Below are 24,752 nucleotides of genomic sequence, written 5' to 3'. Positions count from 1 at the left end.
CATTACATGGTTGGTCTGTGGTCAGAAATTAGTTAAGCTCAGTTGAAACTGTACGCTTGAAGGACACCTAATGGTGTGGAAGACCTGCGAGGAGAGGGTGATGTTAGAGACAGGATTGGTTCAATAAATACAGCAATTCATGCAAAGTTAACAAATACCAAATTGCAGAGTGTTTAGAGATTTGTTTATTTCATTGGGCCACAATGTTTAACATACCTCCAATTTGTACTTGTTTCTGAATAAAACTTCAGTGACCTACATTACAGCACATACTTACCTTTAATTACCTGTCAGAGTGAACTTGTTACAAACACTGATCAAACAGCAACACAGAGTTAATCACATTTATGACACTGAGATGACTTTGGGGTATTTGCACCAGTGAGTGAACCAACTTGGTAGACGGATTTCAAACCGGACCGGGTAACAGGGATTGGTTAATCTTTTTACGGAAACATTAGATAATAAGGGACACAACACAAGTAACAGCTGAGGTGAATATTTAACTTCGTGTTCTGTATACGACTGCTCAGTCATCTGTTTCCAAGAACAATCAAAGCATCATATTTTCTCCAGTAACTTAGTCCTGGAAAAACAGCTCCTTTGTTGTTCCATGAGTTATACTTAAGTCATATTTCAGTCAGATGTTTCATGTAATGAAAAACAAATACTAGGGAGCATGTCACTGAAATATCAATTACAATCTATTTAGTTTAAATCCAAACATGAAGGATATCATATACACCCAATAATATTACTATGTAATATCAATAAACCCATTTTCCATCTGACCCTGTTGTTTCACACTGGAAACTTCTTATTAAATACAAAGGCCAAAAACCCATTGTAATATGAGGCTGTGAGCCAGTTCAGTGCACCTTAAGGTCTTGAGTCTGAGCTGTTTGTCGATTATGGATAAGCATCTTATCAATTAATTGCATGTTAAGTGACCACAATGGGTTGTATTGAATCAGACAGTTAAACCAATTGATTTAACACAGGCTAATAGATCAAGTGAACAGCGACCGAGATCTGAAACTACATGGCTTTGTCAAACAAATGCTTTGACAAACACATGCCCACCTCTGGCTAACACACAAACAGACCTGATCAAACCGCGAACAGATATGTTATAAATGGAGGAGATGAGTCTGCATTAGCAGAGTTTACATGGTTAAATATCATATATTGGAATTATTTTTGTTTTATTTGGGCCGAGGACAAATTAAATCTCACTACTCGTTATTATCTAGGACAGTGGTTCATAACCTGAGGGTTGCGAGATGAATCTGAGATGATAACTGGAGAAGAAAAATCTGATATGTATAATTTTACCTCTTCAAGCTCCTATAACAACAACTACAACGCATGACATATACCCAGTGATAAGGGGCAATAACCACAGTTAAAAGAAGAAAGTCAAACTCAACTCCAAACAACGCTAATGATGCTCAGCATTCGCTGAATGTTTGCTAATATGTCAGTGTGACAGTGTCATGAGTAGAGCTCGTCTCCACAGCCCTCAAGCAGCCAAAAAAAATCTGTGACATAGCAGGTTGTAAGGTTGAGATGTATTTAAATCTGGGCATTTTGGAAAGGGATGGATGGCCTGTTTTAGAAGATGATGATAGTTGGTAGACATGATACAGAGAGAAACAGGACATCAGCATAAATCAGTACTAAGCACTAAAATGCAGTATATTGGAAACAAAACAAAAATAGAGACATTAAAACTAGTGTTCTTATGTTGAAAGTTTTAAGACTGGCAATCGTGTTATTTGTGTTAGCTTCTGTACTAACAGCAATAGTTAAATGCCAGAAGCATAAATAAAGTAGGAAATTAAAAGCTTCTAATAAACAAAAGCTGTGTATAGGAACATTTATGCTTTTTTGGTCTAATCTGCTTTACAGAATGTCAAGTGTAACAAACATATTCTTTATGTACTCACATGTGTATTACAACGCTAACACCCTGGGAGAGAAGTGATGTATTATCTGGAAATACTGAGAGGACTGATACCGCAATCCCCAACCTTGTGTTAGCTGCAACTCTGGTGGGCTAACTAATCATATCACAGCATTAATGAAAAGGCCTTTTGAACTAGGAAGCCACAGCCAGAAAGCTATGTGTTAGTCCACGGGTGGTCCACTCCCTCTTGGCAGCCATTCAGGCCTTGAGCAAGGTCATAATCTGATATTCCCGTTTTAATCTCAACAAACACACCTAAATGAGTTAAACCTGGCACTGGGATGCTGGCCATGGAAGAAATAGAACAGTTAACCAGAATTACATTGATCAAGATATGGAAAATCGCAATAGAGAGAAATGTATTTATGTTTTATATGCTCACATTTATTTCTCTTTCTTTAATCTAAACCATGTCTTTTAGCTTTCAGATAATCTGTAATCAGTTCTGTAATCCATTTGAAATGATCAAAATGTGTGTGGCTGAGCATGGGGTGAGGGCGCTGATGGGGGGTGGGGTACACATATGTGCTTATGAGCCTTAGAGATTCAAAAAACACATTCAAGCACGAACCTGTTTGAGGAGAAGCGGCTGAGCTGTACGTGGAATTTTGTGTGTACTGTATTGGCGATCATATTGGTTCAACATTTAATGAAAAAAAGTGTGAATGTGACCAGATCTATTTTAACACGAGGACACTGTTGTTGGCTTCAAGTACACAAATCCATTACACCTAAAGTTTAGTTTGAAAGTGAGGTGGTACAAAGAACAAAGCAGCAGTGAAATTTCAAGCATTGTACCCGAGTACAATTTTGTGGTACGTGAGATTCACATGAAAACTTACTTAGAAAATAATGCATTGCAATAATCATTGATCCAGATGTGAGTGAGTAAATCTGTGGTTTCTAACCTCTTTGTTTGTGACACCAAACAAAAAAGAAGCAGACCCCTTTGTCATGTTACAAGTTTTTTTGGTTTTCTCTGACATTGTTCACTGAACTTCTAAGAGTTCTATTTAAATATCAAAACACAGAGAGACATTTTTCAGTCAGCAGGTTTTGGTGAACGTTTCTCTTTGTGCTCCAGGAGGACAACACCTCCATCCACAGGGCACAAGTGGTAACTGCATACTATCGTCAATGCGTTAACATGAGGCAACATTTTTACGTTACATTTGGTGTGAATTGGTTCATTTTATATACAATTAGTTTTATTTAAAAATGCATGACCATATTGTTTGTATGCAACATTTTACCCTGCAAAGTAGCCAAAGCTCTCATAAATTTAGATTGGTAAAAAAGTACAATATTTCCTTTTGAAATGCTGTAGAAATATAAAACAAGGAAACATTTGAGTGAAATAAAAATCATTAAAAGTGTACATAAGTACACCACTTGAGTGATGCACATGATTACTTTCCCTCCACTGTTGTTGTTGTTGTCATTATGTCACAGGTGGAAGCTCTTAATTCAGTCCGAGCTTGCAGCCACCTCAGGAGACAAGATTTCTTATGGAAGCCGTGACCCTCTGTTAAAAGATCGAAACACTATCTGCAGGCTGCTCTTGCAGCTCACGGTGCATGTAATGTTAATTTTTCCTTAGTTTTAAACAGTCTACGTCTGTGTGTGAATCTATGCCGACCAGTAGATGGCACTGCAACACCACTCAGGCCAGTGCATGTATGACAGAGCTGTCATGCGTTTGCTTGTTCATGCAACTTTTCTCCACTGATCAATTCAGTGTAGCACGGACATTATGGCTAAATAAAAGATAATAGTGCAGTGTCACTACAGGTGTATCAACACAATATTTCCATTTCCAATGAACATTGTGCACTGTCAGAACCATCATTGGCCACTGTTCACCTGCAGTCATCTCCATTCACCAATTTACATTATTACTGAATGTTGCAAAACAAAACAAGACATTTTTTTGTCAGGTTTCATTCATTTATTGTTTTGTTAATGTTTGTGCAAGGATAAGAGTTACAAAAATCTACAGACTAGACATGATAATATATCCTGTTCCTATCATACAATGTTATTTATACAAGCATCCTTTAACAGTATGTATATATTCAATCCAATGTACCTATTACGCTTTAAAGATATATTGATCATCCTTATAAGACAGACGACAAACACCACCAACAGTAAACAAGTTCATCTAAACACCCACACAGTCTGAACTGACCATGTGCAATCTAGACATTAAGCTTCAATGATACTGATGTGCTATATCATGTTTCTAGTACAACTTTATCAAAATGAAAACACAGAGCCTACAAACGCAGCACAGTTCCCTGTAGTGTTTATAAGTGCATTAGTCACTTGAATTGTAGGAGAACGTTTTACTTGTTTATTGAGGTAACACAGCTAATCTTTTTATATAGAGAGATGACTATATTATAAGAAAATGTTTCTGAATTTTCTTCTTTATATTTCCTTGTATTAGTTATATGGGTGGCATGTCTATAAGGTTCACAACAATTGTGAATTATGCTCTCTGTGCAGCTGTAGCCCTGCAGCCTGGTCTACTTCTGCCGTCCACTGACCCATTCTGAGATTAATGAATGAACGAAAAATACAGTTTCGGCGGAGATAAGATTCATTTTCTTGTCTCCTGTTATCAGGTGAAAGAAGTACATTTTGATAAAAGCTTGCCAGTACTGACATGCAGTAAACACAATGAATTTATCAGATATCAGAGTCACAGTGGCTTTGTAACAGTCCTGGTCCACTGCTGGGGAAATACAACAAAGAGAGGCACAGTCTCAGGTGGTTGTTGATTGTGCTGCTGCCACTGCCGGTCAGACTGGCCACTAACTGGCAATTCAAGAGGAAAGTTGGAGGATGTTTCCATTTAGTTAACAGCCATTATGTGTGGCATTTTTGTATTATTGTAACATTTTTTTAATTATTCTGATTGTAGAAAAATTAATCTGTGTGTTGTATCCACAGGTTGGATTGGTGTGGGGTTGGAGCAAGCACTGCTGCCTGCCACAGTGAGTATTTTTAATTCTAGTAGTAATTCTACTAGTAATAGTAGCTCTAATACAGATGTAATGTCCTTGGGAGCCAGCATCTTGTGGACATTAAAAGAACTGCAACTTAATCCAATTCTACCCTGGTTTTACGACTCAGCCATATACTGTGTCTGAAATCACGCCCTTCACATATTCACATCTCCCCATTTGACAGGAACAGTTGATAACTGTAACTGTAATTTCTCCATATATAAAATTAGACACATTGCATTGTGGGATTATGACAGAAAGGGGTTTACATGCTACGCACACTACTTTTTCCGTTCCATTTTTTTTCCAGGGTAGTGCATGGATGTAAATTTCCTCACTTAGAATGCAGAGATTCGAACAAAATGGCGGACAGTTAATAAAGTGCACTTCATTGTAAATAGAGAGCGATTTCAGACACAGCCATGGTGTCTATAGGACAGGAACCTAATCTGTCAACATAAATGGTGTCCAAGGAGTCATAGTTTTATTAGTCTACATAAGCCACCAGCACAGACTGGATGTCTACATAATAAGTGGTGAAATATTCCCTTAAGTGTTCCATCATAATGGAACATGGAACCAGATACAAAGTCCAAGCTCACAGCATTTTTGTAACCAAATAACATGAAATGTTTCATTGTCAGATTTCAGTAAACAGAAGTATTTTCATTGCATCCCTTTTTCTTTTTTTTTTTTTTTTAAATCCAGCATGGCTACTCAGCATGGTGGCATAAGAAAATTATTCTCATAGATTTGAATCCTTTCTCTGTGTAATATTGTAATATGGTACATTGACTTGTAAAATAACAGGTCAATGTGTGTGTGCACAGTTGTCAAAAACCAGCAGTAGCCATCCTACGCTATACAAGATTAGTGGTAAATATTCATCATACAGACCAGGTGTCAATGTGATGATAGTCACAATCACTCGGTACCCACAATGTTCCTCAGCCATTTAACCGGTGGAGCTACATGTTACCTTGTTTGTCTGAGGATGAGGAGGAGGTGGATGGTGATGGAGACGGAGGTTTGGGAAAGACCCTGTCAGTGGGTGTGATGCCTGGGCTGCCAAGACCAGAGGAACTAGAGCTGCTGGAGCGGTGCGGTCCCTGGCCCTGTCCAATCACAGGTGCAGGCCGGACGGGTCTGACAGGTGGTGGCCTAAGAGGTGCACTCGGTCTACGTGCTGTCAGAGCAGGTTTAAAAGTGGTCATAGTCTCCGAGGAGGAGCTGCTGCTGCTGCGTCGCTGGGCTGCATCTGGATCCCTGATTACCATGGTGTGGAGAGGGCTGCCGGGCGGATCCTGGGCTCCACCAGGGTGTTTGAGGGGCTCCAAAGTGTCCAAAACAACATCAGGGGCATGTTTGGCTACATTCTGTCGCTCCAGCTCACGCAACTCATGGAGAGCTGTATTCATTGTTTTCTCTATGTCCTGACAAACACGAGCAGAAGTTAAAAAATGTGTTGATATTTAGAAATTAATGACGATAAAATAATGAAAATAAATGCATTATGTACACTTTGAGACAACATTTAATCGATCACCAGCTGCTCAAACTAGTACAGAACATAATGTAAAACTAATATTTCATGGTTCAATATAAATTGAGCTTTATACTGAAAGAGCAGCTTGTGAGCCTTGAAAGGCGCCCTAAAAATAAAATGTATTATTATTATTATTGGTCATTATTGAAAGTTGAATATTGTAGGAAATGGCATTTATGGGTGTTAATTAAATGGCCATTCACTAATCACCCCCACTTCTAACTATAACTAGGCGCTCATGGATAGAAGCACTATACAAATGCTACAAATGTAATTATTATTGTGCCCTCAGACCAGTAATGTTTCAGAGCAGCAATAAGTAATATTTTTAATTTCCTTAGCCTTGGGTTTTGCTTCTCAGGCTACATGCAGTCTTACTTTCCAAACCTGTGGGTCGGTGGAAGTTGTCCTCACCATGTTTTTCCAGGAACTTAAATAATTTAATCTATATTTTTATTTACACTAACTGTATTTAACAGTAATTAACTGTATTTTCTGTTTTCTGGAGCCTCTGACCTGATGTGCCCCCACCACACACATTTGAAACCCAAACCTATGCCTCTGACAGCAATCAACGTGCAGTGGCTCAATCAGCGCTGCTCACACTGAATTTGTCCATTTTTAAGTCTATTCAAGCAACAGCACTCACCTCAGCGAGTGCTTCGGCCTCAAGAGCTTTGTGATCTCCTAAACTTGCATGCCGAGTCGTGCTGGGAGAAGATCGTTGAGAGTGGCTGTCGACAAAGGCCTTTCTGTCCGGGTGGTTGATGCATCCAGCACTGCCAAATGTGGTGAGACGCCGTTTCTCTGGACTGTCAGTTGGGCCCCTGCTAACAGATATTTTGTGTGGGCTGCAGGGCCGAGGCATAACCTTAGGGGGGTGTTCAGTACCACGGCCGGGGCTGTGATTATCAGCGCCGTTCCTGGTGCGTGGAACTGCAGCTCCATCTGATCGCACCCTCACCCTGAGAAAAATCACAGCTTGATGCTTTATCAAAATAGTTTGAATTTCTAAACTCTCAATACTTGCACATGGATTTAAAAGGCAGGGAACTGATAATATAATTTATCATGTCTACGTGTACACTGCATGTATTGTGTGTGCGCTAGTGCCCACAGAGTTTAAACTGACCCCACCTTCCCATTGCTGCTCCAAAGCGGTGCTCAGGTGTGTGTTCACAAGGAGACTGGTGGTCAATTCTGGACGAGGCTCTTTCGTCTTGGTGTGATCCACTGCTGGCCACACTATCAGTCCTCTGAATGCTATCTGAGAATGCATCATCCCTGATACAGACAGACAGACAGACAGACAGACAGAGGGGATTGATCTCCTTTAATAGCTGCTGTCCTCAGGAAATGTTAAATGTGGCTTTTACTCTGAGAGATCGAACTTCATAAAAATGTAATCGCTCAAAGTGCTTATTAGAATATACTGACACAAAAAATCATACACCAATAAGTATTTTATGTCTAATCACCATTTTTGTAATCACATGACCTGTCAGGTGACCCCTTTGTGCAGGTGTTTGTAGGCATGTGTCTGTCTTTGTCTTTGTGTTTGAATAAGAGCTTGTGCACAAAATGTCACACGGTGGCAGCAAATGTTTATGCAAGAATTATCTAGAGTGCTTTTCTGCTTTTTCTATCAGCACATATTTTTTAACAGACAAAATGGATCAGTTGTCAGTCCTTGGAAGCCATTGTTAGTACAAGATACATCATGCTTCTTCTTACTTTGGCTTTAATTTTGTTACCTGCCCTGTGATGCATGAATGGTTATCAAGTAAGAGGCCAGAGCAGAAATGAAAGACTGACTGAGGAGTGACCTGCGTACTTGCCCAGTTGAAAATGCTCCTCCTTACAGCTTTACAGCTAATTGCTGTTTTGGGGATCGCTTGCTTTGCTTTCATCGCAATTATTTGTGTCCAGAAAACAAGGAAGACATGCAGGAAACAGGAGCGTTTTATTCACACTCATCCTCATAACAGGCACAAGTTGTATAAGGCCAAGCTTTTTGGAAAAAAAAAACTTTTTGGGAAAAAAAAAAGCTTGCAAGGGCTTCAAGAATAGAAACACGCAACATAAATAATGACCGAGCTCAAAGTAGCTGTTGTCCTGCAGCAGAACCAAGGTACTGACCCTCCTGACTGGATCCCTTGCCAGATGCAGTTTTATACTAAAATCTTGTTGTGGTTATCTTTTTGTGTAAAGTGTCTTACTCACATGTCTTGTACCACAATGTATTGATGTGGAATTAGCCCATCCACACCATTATGACGACCCTCCCACCAGTCCTGAGAGGCTCGCAGGTAGAGTAAGAGAGAAGCTCCCTTCTTGAAGGAAAGCTCTCTAGGACTTCGGCCAACATAGTCAAACTTCGCTATGGCCTCAATCTGCTCCAGCTCTGCAACACAAAATGATGCAAAATACAATACAAAGAAAAGTGACAAAATCCAATTTGAGACACATCTTACAGGCAGTGCTACAGTCTGTGTTTGGTGAGTCACCTTCATCACTTGTGTTAGGTCCAGTACCATTGTCTACCTCATCAAGGGCTCCTGGCTCACTGTGAGGGCTTTCACTGAATGGAGAAATATGGGGCCAAACAGTCAGAAACACAAAGAACAGGCAGCCAATCATTTTTTAAAAACCTTTAAAACAGAAAAACTAAACAGAGAAAATGAAAACAAATCATACTGTCAAATGAAATCTGAGATTCACAACTGGATTTTGCATCCAAAGTAAAATCTCAGTGAAATACATCTTTGTAAGATTAAACCGAATGCCTAAAAGGTATAAATTGGTTATGGGTCCCTGGGGACATAAAATTAAAAATACACAACAAAATATAAATAAACTACAACAAAATACTGCTGATTGATAGTCTCCTACAAACAAGAAAAACAAGAGAAGAAGGTATAGAAAACAGGATTACTGTGTACTAGAAAAAAACCCAACATCCTCTCTTGGATTTCTGTCTGTCTGTTTTTACCTGATTAAGCATCGGATAAAGTATCATCTGTTATAATCTGTCCTCTGCTCAGTTTTATACTCTAACAACAAGCACTTTCTACACAACTGTAAGCTATTCAATACTGAGGATTGTTCCAAATGTATCAAACCATGCAATAAGTATTTAAGCCACGGTAAAATGTGGAAGATGTATATTTTTCTGTATAGGTTAACTTGTTAAAAACTGAGAAAATTACGCAGTAAATGGCTGCATGTGCTTCAAAATTTGCCAGCATTGATCTGTTGGAAAGCATCGCACTGCTAACCATCTGATTAGCTCTTCTTCCTGAGACACAGCCTATAAAACATACACTGCCATATGTTGGACCACCACTTACCAGTAGTCTTCACCACCGGCCATGCACTTCTCATACACAGGTCCCTCCAACTCACGCTGGGTCGGGAAGATGGCCTCATGGTGGATGATAATGGTCTTAATGACCTCATTAACATGCGCCTGGCAGGCGACAGGGTCCTGGTCATCAGGTATTGGCATCAATGTGGGGCCAAAGCAAATAGCCAAGTTGTAGGGGTCCATCATGTTCTCATCACTGTACTGAGAAAGACTGGGAAGACAGAGACAATTAATATCACTTTATTAGCGTCAAACAAGTGGGGTTTTTTTGTGTGTGTGACAGGACCGGACTTACTGATTTAGAAATGCAAACAGGTATCTCATGACGATGATCACAGGCCGCTGAAGAGTCACAATTATTTGCTGAAGGTGATGAGCTCTTTCTGCACCCAAGTCAAGCTCTGAAATAAAAACAAAAAAAACAAAGACAGCGAGTGAAAAAACTCATAGAACGCTACACTGAGTCAAAACCTTACATTTTTCCAAGGAATGTGACTCACTAGTTGTGGATATGAGATCGAGGAAGCGCTCCTTAGGGAACAGCGGGTTTTCCAGCCCCCTGAAGTAGAGCTTAAGAACGCCTGCCACAGAGTTGATGTCATGATCAGCCTGATCATCCACCAGTGGATCCTCTCCTACGGACACAGCATACATAAAACAGTAATTACAGTCAGTGCTAAAGTAACACGGCACTGATGCTTTTTTTTTTAACGTGTATTCGGGGTTGGAAGGTTAATATAAACATTGAGAGTGCAGTTAGGTTTCCTCATTTGTTATTACTTCAATATGCTGATCTAATGTGTTATGCATCTAAAATAGTTTACATGTCCATTACATGGTTACATGTGTGGCTCTTTATTTGCACTTCAGAGGCCCATGGGAGAGACTGTGGCTGGTGAGGTGAACAAAACACAATTTAAAATCAATCACGACAAGGTGGCCAAGGGCATAGGGACTAACCTCTTTCAAATGCATTTTTAATATCATTGACTTCGACTTGGGAACCAGGAACTCGAAATATACCTTGCTGCTGAAGACCTGTGGACAGATGGAGCCGTTAGTGCAAAATAAGGAAAAAAAGGTAAAAATACAAACGTCCTTTCGTTGAATTGATTTGTACATTTCCAGCACAAGAATAGTAACAACAATATAAGCTAAGCACCTGAAGCCAAAAGGTTAAAGCGCGTACACAAACCCAGTGACAAATGTTAATTTCGACCACAGTGTGCATGTTCGTGTGCACTGACTGTATGTGACAAAAATGGTGCAAAATGGTGTGAGACTGGACATGAAAGAACACAGCAGTCTAAAGCAGCGAGAAATAATGAAAGCAGGTGTTATGAGATTAAGGCTGCCCCCTGCCAGATGATTTCTCCACTAATTGGTCATTAAGGTCTTCGTTGACATTTTCAGTAGATTTGTTGTTTTTTTTTCTGGCCCCTTTATAGGATATAAGGTATAGGTTTTAGTCATTACTGGATGAAACTGAGTAAAAAATACTATGGCAATCATCATCATCATCACAATCATCATCATCCATTCTTTTTGGCCAAATTGCTCCACAACAATGGAGCCATTGTAGCTAAAACAAGAACATGGCGTCCATTTTTGTTTGTGTTTCTACTGTATCCGAGGAACCACCGAGACTACTTTAAGCAGACAGCAACAACATGATGGCGACTTTCGAAACATTTCATACATCAGCAAAAAACACAAAGTCATTGTGTTGTATCAACCCTCCGCCCTAATATTGATAGTGGCACACAGTGCTTGTTTATTGTGTGAATGAAGCTGCAAAGTTGTAGCAGCTAAGTCTGTGTTTCTGGGCCATAAGAAAAGACTACTGGACTTTTTTGGCATCAGGAACAGTGGTTGAGGTAATAGTTTATTCTCTGGTACCTCACGTTTCGACGTTTCTGAGTTCCTCAAACAATGACTGTGGTGAAAAGGGACTCTTTTCAGACTAAATACTTTTCCAGTCTCAGATATCTCAATTAAAATTATGGTAGATAGTAGCTATGCTTTGTTTAATACATTTCTAGGACAATGCAAACATATACAGCACTGTATACTGTATACTGATTCCCTGAAACAGCTCGTTAATAATTTTCATAACAAAAATGCACTTAAGAAGAGGGAAACAGATTATGAGAAAGCACAGTGGAAAGACAACATATGAAGACAACAGGAACCTACCATACAGATTGATGTATCGAACACAGCTCTCAACCACCACTGGTATAGGCTGCCCTGAGTCCTACCGGACGGAGTCAAGTGATCAATATTAGAAGCCAGTGCACAGATAATAAAAGAAAACAAATAGCCATGCCAGAAGGGTGTTATCATCAGAAGCTTATAGAGGCAGCCCCTCAAATGAATTAACTTCACAGAGTTGAGAGAACATTGTTAATCATTTAATGACTTTTTAAATATCTGCTGTTATGTGTGTAGAACAATAATAAGCAGAGAAAAATTGTGTTGGTGCTTGCACATGTTACTATTACTACAGTATCTTCACAGGGATGCCAACAGGACAGAGGCACAGAAATGTTGGTTAGCATACTGAAGACAGTGCGATGAACCCGCCCTGCTTCAAGACAGAGTACCTGACTCCTGGCACGGACATTCCGTCTTCCCCTGGGCAGAGAGCAGTAAGGCACGTAGACAGTGGAAGAGAGGCAACAACAACCACAACAGGTTAGTGAGAGAGACAGATCGTACAAAGAGAGAAAAAGAGGAGGCCTGGCCTGAGAGAATAGCCAAAGCATCAGTGCCTTGTGGGGTGTGAGACATGAGGACATGGCTCGGCGGGGAAGTGTGTGGGAGGGAGAGTGCTACCGGAGAGGATGGGGGTGGGGGCTACAAAAAGCAACTACAGGCTCAATTCTAGGGCTGCAGCTAAGTAATTATTCTAATTATCCATTAATCTGCCCATTATTTTCTCAATTTATTGATTAAATTTTTTTTTTCCTTAAAATGTCACAATATAGTGACTAATGCCCATCGCAATCTCTTGAAACCCAAGGTGTCATTGAATTACTTGTGTTTTAGCAATCAGCACTCTTAAAGCTAAAGATGTTTTCTAAATTTCTCTGTGGATCTACTGAATTCCAGTGTGCATCTCAAATGCCGTTAAGACACACTCTGTCTGCCTGCCCCTGTTTGATTGAGCATTAGAGTGGATGTGGCCATGTGTTTATTTGCATAGCCTAACATGGCTGGTGCACGGCCAACTGACATTCATGAGGCCAAATTAATTCAGCGTCTGGAGGCTGGCGCTCATAGGACGAAGAATGTTAAAAGCAAACCCTGCACCAGTGCACTGCTTATGGAATTCAAACCATCTCTGGAACTTGTTTAATTGGTCTTAACCTTTCCTAAATTGCATGACTGTGAGGACAAGGCAATGAGCAAGAGGAAAGTCAGTGCATGAGTGAGCCAACGTCTGGGTAAAAGAGTGGGCAAAGGCAAGAGAACCCCCAAGGACTGCTAGCGAGACAGCTGAGCTCACGCAGAGACAAAGAGCACAGATGGGCTAATACCTGAATGAAGGCCTCCATATTGCCGTTAAACAGCTTACGGTTAAAAATGGAGCGAGGTCTAGACTTCCGCATTCTCTGGGGTTTAGGGGGAAGAGTGGGGGGCCTGGGGAGATGGTGGGGGGTGTATGGTTGGTACATGGTAAATAAGAATAATAATGCAATTGGTATAACTACACATCACAACACTGACATTTTTCTAAAATGATTCTGATGCCATGTTTTTACCACAGTAATTTGAACCTACAAAAAAAACAACGTTTTAAATTCAACAGGAATAGTTTAATAATTTTCTTAGATGAGAAAATCAATATCACTCTCAAATGCTAAATATGAAGCTACAAAATTGATGGAGAGCACATCAATTAGGTGCAAAGTGCTGGCCTTTGTATTGCCGTCTTTCTCTATGTACCACATTATTATTTTCTATTGAATTGTTAATTATTTTTGGATGTTTACCACCCTGGGAGGTTTGGATGGTTAACCACACCTGCCTTCATCAAAGTTGGCAGTGGTGTGCATGATGTGTAAATATAGGCGAGGTTTCATTTCGTTTCATTGTGACGCGTGTCATTATCAAACTTTTGTGGCATGGAGCAGGTGTTTGCAGCCGTTACCTCTTCTTTCAGTAAATATAAAGCTACAGCTAATAATCGGTTAGCTCAGCTTAGCAAAAAGACCAATTAAAATACTAATTATAATACTATGCTTGTTTTCAGTGTTTACATAGATGTTTATCATGTTCTGTCCCATGATTATGACCTAAACAAGTATAAAAACAAACAATGCGCCACGCGATTGAATTCAACTCTGAGCCATTGGAGAGATGTGACACTGATGGCTCTTTCTGACAGAATCTGTCAGGATGCTAACAGCCAGCTGTCATGCCAAAGAGAAAGACGATCTTTTCTAAAGAGCTCCAGGGGGCTTCCTCCTTCCTTCGTAAAAAAGTACCCGGCAACAAAAATGTTGTGTTCATGGTACCCATTGTATTGTAAGGCTCTGTAGGTGTACTATGTAATAATTATCCTCCATCCCAGTGAAAACACTTATGGTGGGTGCATAAGCACATATATGTGTGTGTTCATTAATGTGTGGTACACTGAAGGATCCGGTTAGCATACTGTTAGCGGTAGCATCATATTTAGAGTAGAATCACTGGAGTGATACTGATCCTCTCATTTAACTCTTGGCAAGTACACGAAAAAGCACAATTCCTCAAATGTGAAACTATTCCTTTAAACTGTCCATTACAGCATTGCTGTAGTAAACTTTATCAAAGTCGGTGATAATGACAGAATCATGACACACAAATAGAGATGAAGATTTTACTGCATTTAACAAAATGTACCATTGATCACAATAGATAAAAGTCAAACCCTTGTTTTCAATTAGTCATGAGTCTGCCTTGTCAATATTTGTTCATTTTCTGCTCATGCTGAATTGTACAGCAGCAGGGTATTATCCATCTCACTGGCATTTCATTTCATAGCCATAACATATTTTTATAGATTAAAAGAGCCGCTCTGAGCACCTCCCTCCCTCCCTAATTAGGATCAAGCCCTTTGTTAAACACAAGTTGAGAGTACACTCCTATTCCCATACTGTGATCTCATTCCTGCCTCATCCAGGGACACAGGAAGGATTTTACACATCATCGCCTACTTTATTCACCCTCTTGTCACTGGACATCTTACCTTGTTGTTCCATATTCAGCCCTCTCCCCTAAAAGGAAAAATAGCAGAGAAAGAGACTAAATTAGTATACACCACTTTTACAATCACAGAAGTTTTGTACGGTTGAGTGCTGACTGACTATACAGGGCTAGCAGATGGAGACGGAAAGGGGTGTTATGAGAAAACGGGATTCTATTCAGCCAGGCTCAATGGGTTGAGCGCCATGGCTGCATTTGACTCTCCGCCAGGCAGCGGTCATTCAGCGGTCGCCCTAGAAACGGCACAAGAGCCCCAGAAGGGGATGGCCTGTCTACTCGCTCTGCAAAGTGAAAATGTATCCAGGGGCAACAAGAGTGGGAGGTTGTGGGAGCTGATTTGTACAGTGTGATGATTTCATGATATTTGCACCACATATGCACACACACACACCTCACTGTACGCTAAGAAATTAAGGCCTCACTTTGATCAGTCTATCAGAAAGGTTTGTTTAAGGATCCCGTCATGTGTAAAGCAGCTTCCAGCACAATCCTACTTTATGTCAGACACACGTAATTCCAACCCTAAAGCAGACATCTGAAGTAAAAACACAATGACATGGAACATATGCAATCATATTCACTCTTGGCTGAGGGTGATGCATGTTTAATATGAGGTGTGTGTGTGTGTATATATAGTATGACATATTCTTCAAGTACAGTACTACTAGCCCAGGGTTTTTTTCCTCTCTTTTTTCTACCCTGTGAGCTTCTTTTCGTCCAAAAGATGTCAAGCTGTCAAGTGAATGACGACTTCAGAATAAACACAATTATGTATTCTGTTTTTTTAGGTAAAATCAGTGCTTTGGTAGGTCCAGCTTGAGCATAAAATAGTTCTTTTTTTCTTGTGTGTTGTCTAAACTCAAAGTTTTGTTTTTTTTTATGATCAATCAAATTCAACCAAATACACTCCAAAGACCCACTGACTATATATAGCATGAGCTACGTATAAATCCACAAGTCTGAAAAACTGGAATATACCACTAACCAATATTTATATTTAACCAAGATTTTGAAGCAGCAAAACATTGGTAAGATTAACAACATTTAATCACACTCAGGTTCATGTGCCTTAAATACATGAACAGACTATGGCATATCATAGCCTTCTAGCAAAGTAAAGCAAGGGGTTCTTTTTAGCTATTGTCCTTGTCTTTGGTCCAAAAATGGTCAGACAAGTTCAGCATAAATTTGACAAATTCAGTATGAATGTTTGTTGATAAAATTGATTTGTTAGGAATTCCTTCTGACACCATCTGCGAGGCCCTAAAGGCTAGAGAACTCTTATTCTAGTACTGACGGGTGCTTTTCCCTCCAGGATACAGCTGGCAGAGATAGTGATAAGTCTTACCTTCTCCTAGCGTCTGCTTCAGAAGGTCATGCTTGGCCTGCAGTTTGACAATGAGATTGCTGCCATTCAAGTACTCCTTGTATTTCTGCAGGTGAAATGGATGAAAACACAAAAAGCGATGGGATTATTTTTTGTTAGACCGTACGTGCTCCATGCTGCAGTACCTCTGTGCTCTCAACTCACAGTGAAGTAGAAGCCCTCGGTCTCCTGCTGATTGGCTCGTCTCTTAGTGATGTTTGCCTTGCTCATGTAAGAGTCAGAGGAGGCTGATTTGACTGACTCTGTAGATTGGCTGTGCTGGAAGGCCTCTGAAACATCAAAGTCCTCCACGGTGAGCATGTCCTGAAGGGTCTGCATGGTGGCGTCAAGAGTCTTCCTCACCTGACACAAATGAAACATGTGACTTTAATTCTAACAAGATCCACACTAAAAAAATATATATATATATATTATATGTATTTTTAAAAATCTATAAAGTGAGTTATACACATAAAATCAACAAAGAATATTGTAATCACACCCAATGTACATACTTTCAAATACGTCCCAGAGTCACAAACAACCTGCATGGTGTAAACAAGCCAGCACAGTCTAAGATTATAACACTGCAGGCGATTTTCACAGCACGTTGACTGACAAACCGTAAACAGCAGAGTAATTAGCTTCCTAGCATGAAGCATCGTGACATGAAAGATTAACTATATTCCTCCCATGTGAGGCAGACAGGAAGGGAGTGCGCATTTCCATATTCATAACAGACAGAGCACTGACACACATATACACGCCCAGGTAACCTTTAAATGGGTCTGAGTGAGTCACAGTGGCCTTGGTGATGCCCATGCTGGAGTGGCCCCCCATTGGAGGCAGAGGAATGGATGAGAGACGACCCCAGAGGTCAGTGTCAGATTAAAGATGAACATAAATGCAAGGTGACAGTCCTAAAGACTGGTTGGTTGCTGTTACATGTTGGTGTGACAGAAATGTCAGTTTAAAATATAGTAATACCAAAGGAGGTATTAAAACGCCTCAAGTGCAATAAGTACGACAGTCCTTTGATGAATGCTAAACTGTAGAAATGGTAGTTCATAACATGATAGACATTATCTGTCACTGAGATGGTCCTCAGAGAGAAGCAACCTTTTAAATTAAGTGTTTTTCTTCTTACAAGGAAAAGTTCAACATATCACACATCACAAAAAGTGCATATTCACTTTTCTCCTGAGAGATGAATGAGAAGATTCATACCACCCCCACGCCATTATGATAAATATGAAGCTACCACCAGTAGCCAGTTAGCTTAGTTTAGCATTACTACTGGAATCAGCAAGCCTGGCTCTGTCCAAAGGTAACAAAAGTGCTTTCCAGCACCGTTAAAGCTCACCAGTTATATTCATAATCACTGCATAATAAACTATAAAAACTTCCAGTAAAACCACAACTTCTCAGCTTTACACTAAATAATTTTTAGTTGTAACAGATAAAACAAACAAGGTGTAATATGTTAACTATTGAGTTCCCTGTAAAAAAAATAAATAAATAAAAACCCAAAATATCAGATCAGTAGAAACACTTCCTAAAAAGACCCTGATGGCTGTTAACACTGTGTTGCAGTGTTAGTGTTAGTGCAACTGTTACGGACTATCCTCAGGTAGAGATGCAGCAGCAAAGCATCTTTACAGACATCTTCCTGGTCTGCTACATGTGGTCGCACTTGACTGAAACGATAAGACAGCCATTTCCTGCCACAACTGTTTGCAATAACCATGTGATAAGCAATGATTTCAGCTTTTTTGAAATTTCACTCAGCAACTCAGACCACTATGTGCACACAGTGTTACTCTGCAGCATACAATGTGTGTATGGTTTTAGGCCACCATCTACTTGCTAAATAGATCACAAGGGGAGGGGACCCCGTGTTTACTGTATATGAATTATTATCCACTAAAGAGTCCAAAAATGATTTAATGAGCATGATAATATCATATGACTCATTAGATTTAGCCATATGTCCTCGTCTGAGTCAGCGGGAAACAACGTTACTTCGTGTAGAACACTTGCAGTGAGCTTGCTTAATTTTGAAATTTAACGCTGACAGTGGCTACCGTCAACCCTCTGAGACTTGTGTTTACTCTCACCTCTTCGTTTTCTATCTTCAGCGTGGCCAGGCGAGACTGCAGCTGGTGGTGGCGCATCAAGAGCTCTGTCTGGACAGGCTGCTGCGCGCTCACCTGACACACCTGGGATTAGGGAAGAAAGAACTTCACCAGGAGGATTATACAACAATAACAGCAAAATAACAGCAAACACAGCGGGATGCACTTTGTGTCAAGAAATACAACTTAGGCATAAACGATTCTTATTGCCCTATTCTCTGGTGACTCACCTCGTCCCCCATGTGTGGCTGATAGTCAAAGCGTGCTGGAGGGCAGAAGATCTGGCTGTGCGTGTCCATAAACTTCAGCTTGTCTCCTCTGATGTCCATGGCATCTACTGCTCCCTCCAGCAAGTCCAGACCCTCGTGGCGAGAAGTCTCCAGACTATACTCCGCAGACAGGTAGGTTCTCAAGGTGCGTGCCAGGCTCGCATGGTAACCTAAGTCGCAACACTGAGGACAAGGAGTAAAACATACAGCAATTTCAAACCAATAAAAGTCCTGGAACTTATGAGTTAAGCACTGTGACTAAAAGATATTTTTTTCTTTCTTTCTTTTCAGTAACTTACATCTATCATGTCTGAGACATCGTGGATGTAGTATTTGGCCACCAGGGAATTGGTTGCTGCCAGATTGAGAAGATAGTCGTTCCGAGCCTTTGTGCACTTCAGCTTGTTTTCAAAGTACTTGGCTTGTCTCTAGGGAGAGAGAGAAAGAGAGTCCCATCGATGCAGGATGTAAAATGGATTACTAATGTATTCAAAGAACACATTACTACATCAATCTGATTCTTATATAATCAGTCAATATATGTAATGTAGGGATGGGCTCCTTGTAGCTTTAACTCCCTTTTCCGCTGTCATTTGTGCAAATAGCAACTGGTGAAATTCAAGAACATCATTACAAGTGCATTTGAAGATTATTTGTACTTGAGTTTGGATATACTGCAAAGCATATACAGTACAACACTTCACATAAAAACCAGCCAGGCAGAACAGACCTTCTCCTTCATTTTCTCCATCTTCTTGACAGAGCTCCGTCGGTGTGGACGTTCATCATGGCCGTACCGCAGAAGGCTGGAACCAATGTCATTGGCCTTGCCAATGTGCTTCTCTTCCTGCTTCTCTGCGTCCTTCAGCTTGCTCTCAGCACTTAGACTCTCCGTGTGGTACATGTGGTAAGTCTTCATCACCTGTAACAACATACATCTCATGTCAAACTCTACTCAGTGCCAAGGGCTTCGCAAGAACTTATTAAAAAAAAAAGGATGTGTGCAGATTAGCAATTTTTTGAGCATATAATCATGTATGTATGGTATGATATGGTTAATTACTAGAAATGTTTCCCAGCTCAAAGTGTATATGATCCTGTTACATATGAACTCATTTAACCCTTATTTTCAGTACCCTCATAAACATTTGGGAGTGTAGCTTACTCATCCTGTTCAAGGGAGCGTCACATTTTGATTGACACCTCTTACCTGATGTGAAGGTGTTCAATGATGGAAGCACCCGTCTACATTTTTGTGTTTGAACACTCCTACCGTTCAGTTTGCTTTAGAGCAAATTGAACAGATTCAAGTTATGCGGTGTTTTGTAAAGAGAACTAGTAACCCTGAATCAACAGCGCTATTAGACAACATCTGCTTCTCCATCACTCACTCTCAAGTTCTCGTTACCTAGCAACCCCGACTGTAGCAAATGTGCAAAGGACAGTGAGATCGATCAGCAGGGGAGGAAGGAGGTTACAACGTGACAGTGAGCAACCATCTCTTCTTCCCTACTTGATTTCAACAAAAAAGCCAGCAGCAGATCAATAGCAGAACCCTGCAGGCTGACAAAGACAAACCCAAACCTTATTTTACATTAACTCATATCAGGAAGAATAAACTAATTATACAGGTTTCACTTAAGCCACAAATGTTTGCGAGGAATACTGCAATTCCTTATGCAGTGTGTGGGAGCTGCAGACTGGCATTTAATAATGCATGAATATGAGAGAGAAAAAAATCAATAAGAGTAAAGCAGCAACGTGGCATATAATATTACATGTGAGAATATTTGTCATGTGGTTTAGATCGTGCAAGCATTTCTGCTTCAAATTTTTCCTACACATCCTTTTAAAAATGTTTTTCCATCTTATCTCTTTTATAAGCTACTTGTCTAAACAAACACAAAACACATTGCAGCAATTTGCTAAATCCTACACTGAGTAATAGTAGTAGTAGTAGTTTTATTTGTCTTTCCTCACTGTTCTTTTTTTTTTTTTTTTTAAAGAGAATCAAATCAGACATTGAATATTTCACTTTAAAATCAGTACAGAGACAGCTTACCTTTGGTGAAATTTTAGTTTTAGTTTGTGAAATTAAAGTTTGGTCTTTCACTCAAGACACATTTATCATAGTGAGGTAAAATTGATTGCGACCCCAAAGTTTTTTAATTATCTTTGATCGATCACTTACAGTATTTACCCAAAAACATTCAAGGCGTGCCAAAGGTGGAGTTTCATAAAATTAGTAATTAATAATAATTAGGCAGAATAGGAGTGCGTTAAAATAAGTGTGTTTGAGACATATATGGTCTTTTTTTGATTTATTTATCTGTCAGGAAATTTAATTCCATACAACATAAGGTGAAAGCTAGTGAGATTAACAATATGAGGTATTCTATGAGGTATATGAGGTATCTAGGTGTGACTTAATTAGTAAGTAAATTTACTTACTTATAGGCATTTTAGGCCTGAGTTGTGGATATGATATGATAGATGAGATGTTGGATGTTTAATTTTACAACCTGCAGTTCCCCTGCTTGCCTAAAGATACATGCACTCCTGGTAAATTCACGTTTAAACGACTTTTATATGAGCACATCAACTGCTTCTTTTTGCAGATTAGCATTAGAGTAGTAAGACCCAGAAGGAAGCACTGTGGTGTGTTTGTTGCACTGCGTCCCACATGCCGCAGATGATATCACTGCATCAGTTCATTTTCATCAGCCAAATGAAGAGGCATCAGCACTGAACACAGCTGTTCTCTCATTTCACTGCCACACAGACCATTTCTGTATGTTTTGTCATGTGTGCACACGTGTTTCCACATGGAGTGTCTCAGGGTCCTGTATGTACAGTACAACATGCAACAATAGACAACTGTGACAACTGTGACCAACACACAAACAGATGTGTGCGATTACATGTAACATTTGCTGAAGATACAACAGCAGCTCATGTTTGCTGTGAGCAGAGTGCACCTCTGCGACGCAGACTGCTGAGTCTGCTTGAAGCACAGCCAGGGGCAAGAACGCTCTCCCCTTCAACTGATGTAGAAATTCACAATGAGAGGAAGAATGCAAATTTTCTCCTTTCACAAGCTCAGGAGAAGGAAGAAATGACCTGTTAGAGGATGCACTGCTGATAAGGCATATCTGCTGCACGCAGTGTCAGGCCAGCTGCTCCACAGGTTAGAGGTTCAGGTGTGAAAAAAGCTCGGGCTCAGGGTTGATGAGCCACAGACAGCTAACATAGGGGAAAAGGCAAAACAGGCAGGCTGGTATAGACGATGATTGGTGAGGCACGAAGGGGCAATGATATTTGTTTAACTCACTGTGTAGAGCTCATTGGTGACCTTCACTAACTCTTCATGCATCTGCACTCCGATGTCTTTGCTCTGTAAAAGAGAAACACATGCGATAGTTTCAAACATGACAACAATTGTGTGTATAAATGAAGGACAAATGAAGGCAGGTATTAAAACGTCTAAGACTAAAAACTGCAGTGTTTAATAGAATTGCTTTCCCAGAAGTGAAAGTCGCTGTGCCAGTTATACTTTGTCTGTGAGGGATGTCAGCAGGCATTGAAATGCTGTCATTATTCTGCACCAGAAAAGATCTAATACAATGCCCAAAGTGCACATGCAGACAAAAATAGAACAGTGCAGTAACTGCAGAACATTTCCAAAGGAGTTGTGTCACAGTTTCAGCTCAGTTACAGGGGCTAAGAGCCTATGATGAATTGGACATGTCCCATGACAGGGCTTATGGTCCAAGAGGAGGAATGGGGCCAGCGGAGAGTGACTCTGGAAATCCTGTTGAGGGGATATGGAGCAACGCTTAGCCCAATCAATCCTGTTTTTTCCCCACCTCTCAGGGACCACTTGTCAAAACAGCAACCTTGCGTTTTCACATGTGACAAGAATTAAATTACAGCACATTCAGTACATTTAAACTTTGACTTTAGAAACGCCAGAGCTGATTCACTCCCTTCCCTACATGTGTAATTCATTAGCAGTGAGACTGCACTGCAGCTGAACCAGGACGCTACACCATAACAGGATTATTGTTTTGGAGAACTTTGTCACAATTTTAACTAACTTCTTGCAGAGGGAGACAGTTTTTTTCTGTAGGCGGTTATTTGTGCTCCTCTTTGTGCTGGCCCAAAGCCATTGCATTCTCATTCAGGCTCCCATCGTGACAGTGCAGAGCCCCCTAGAGGGCATAAATTACTGCAGACTCCTGCGGCTGTCTAACAATACTGATCTAAGATCCCAAGGGCACACTGTTCATCACAGCCCCTGATCCACAGTCACTGTGCTACTCTCACACACAACATACATTAAGAATATTCCTAAGAGATGTGAGAGCATAACAAAGACCAATAGTGTTACGCAAGAGGGATCTGATGACGTTCACATTCTAAACATAAGAAACACGTTAATTCTAATTCTCTCTGCAAGTTACTGAATGAGTCCCACTTAATGTGAAACTGGTTTGAAATGAAATGAGTAGAAGTATGGGTGACAAGAGTGATGAGGTGTAAAGACCGTAAAAAAAAGGTTAGTGATCTAAACAGGGAGCAAAATGAGCATGATGTTGAGAGTGACAATACACATGATGAATGAGGGAGGCTAAAAAGAGAGCTGAAATCTCTCTCCAGCCATGTTAATCTTTACTGTTGACATTCTAAGGTTGGTAAAACCTCAGTGATGGGGGGGAATGGTCTACTGCGCATCAACTTAATTACTTGAAAGGAAGCAATAAAATAGCTGGGAGAACCATGTCTGCAAAAGATAGATTGTAATTGAAATACTGATTAAACGTCATTCGTCACAACAAGAGATAATGACATAGTGAACCTAATCAGAGTCAGAACTTTCTTAGATTCGCCCCCAGAGGGAATAATGTACAGTGCGTCCTTATACATTTAAACATATTATTGCATATTTTTGTTGGAGTGGCGTCAATGTCTCAGCTGTGGGCATCAGTCATGCAAGTTTGAGCAGATTAGCTGTGTGACTGTGCGCGTTAGTAATGGTCGGGGTTACGTGCCCTCATCCATTTAATTCCGATTCTGACCTTTTTGAAAAGTCTGATGACATCCTCGCCCACGTGTGCCAGACGGACAATGACGTTGTTGTTGTAGATGTCGCTGAGAGTGGCGTGGTCTCTGCTCTCCCTTCTGGTCTGTTCCAAGACCAAATACCAGCAGTTCACAGTGGAAAGGAGATTCTGGTCCTTCCTGAAACAGCCAAGGAAGAGTTTTCACAACATGACCGATCGGTTTCAATAACCAATTTCTACAAAGCTGCCTTGCTAATACAACTAATAAAACTAATCCAACTACAACATTATTGTTTCTAACAAACTGAACAAAGCAGCTAAAGGACAAAATGTGCCAATTGTTGCATGAGTAGTTAAACTCTTGGTAATCAGGCTTTGGTAGTTATCATGTCAGTGTATTTAAAAACAAAACAAGGCGAAGACTGTCTTACGGACTGCAAAGGCCTTCCATTTGATCCATTGGTACCAGCTCTGGGGCTTTACAGGGGTTTTATAGATCAAAGGGTCACTGCATATGTGGCGAGGAATCGGCAAAAAAGGAGGCAGCTGCACACACACACACACACACACACACATACACATACACACGGCATGCTGACTGCATTTGCTTCCTTGTTCAAGGGAGCATGTGAGTTCAATTATACTCACACCAAAGACTTTGTTTGTCTTCATCTTTTGTCCTTAGAGAGCATTTAACTGTTTTTATGACCTCCAACAATTGTAACTACAATAGAAAAATGCTGCGTCATATAACTTTTTGTTCACAACCT

General features: G+C 40.3%; 1 protein-coding gene across 1 annotated transcript in view; it reads right to left on the bottom strand.

The window, feature by feature from the left end:
* Positions 1–3,908: 3,908 nt before the first annotated feature.
* Positions 3,909–24,752, bottom strand: part of LOC139209198 (SLIT-ROBO Rho GTPase-activating protein 3-like) — a 32,238-nt gene continuing 11,394 nt past the window's right edge. Inside the window, exons 3-22 of the mRNA XM_070838831.1 lie at positions 23,998–24,160; positions 22,251–22,313; positions 19,650–19,841; positions 19,219–19,347; positions 18,881–19,102; positions 18,633–18,734; positions 16,681–16,878; positions 16,498–16,582; positions 15,133–15,160; positions 13,439–13,541; positions 12,093–12,153; positions 10,857–10,934; positions 10,397–10,531; positions 10,192–10,297; positions 9,880–10,107; positions 9,037–9,110; positions 8,753–8,933; positions 7,667–7,813; positions 7,179–7,494; positions 3,909–6,416 (exon numbers count right to left, since the gene is read on the bottom strand). Of these exons, the coding sequence (XP_070694932.1) occupies positions 5,952–6,416; positions 7,179–7,494; positions 7,667–7,813; positions 8,753–8,933; positions 9,037–9,110; positions 9,880–10,107; positions 10,192–10,297; positions 10,397–10,531; positions 10,857–10,934; positions 12,093–12,153; positions 13,439–13,541; positions 15,133–15,160; positions 16,498–16,582; positions 16,681–16,878; positions 18,633–18,734; positions 18,881–19,102; positions 19,219–19,347; positions 19,650–19,841; positions 22,251–22,313; positions 23,998–24,160 (3,076 nt within the window). The 3' untranslated portion in view covers positions 3,909–5,951. The remainder of the gene's footprint in view (positions 6,417–7,178; positions 7,495–7,666; positions 7,814–8,752; positions 8,934–9,036; positions 9,111–9,879; positions 10,108–10,191; positions 10,298–10,396; positions 10,532–10,856; positions 10,935–12,092; positions 12,154–13,438; positions 13,542–15,132; positions 15,161–16,497; positions 16,583–16,680; positions 16,879–18,632; positions 18,735–18,880; positions 19,103–19,218; positions 19,348–19,649; positions 19,842–22,250; positions 22,314–23,997; positions 24,161–24,752) is intronic.

Source organism: Pempheris klunzingeri, chromosome 2, assembly GCF_042242105.1.
Source record: "Pempheris klunzingeri isolate RE-2024b chromosome 2, fPemKlu1.hap1, whole genome shotgun sequence".
In the NCBI taxonomy this organism is placed as follows: Eukaryota; Metazoa; Chordata; class Actinopteri; order Acropomatiformes; family Pempheridae; genus Pempheris; species Pempheris klunzingeri.
This window is presented reverse-complemented; position numbering and strand designations above follow the sequence as displayed.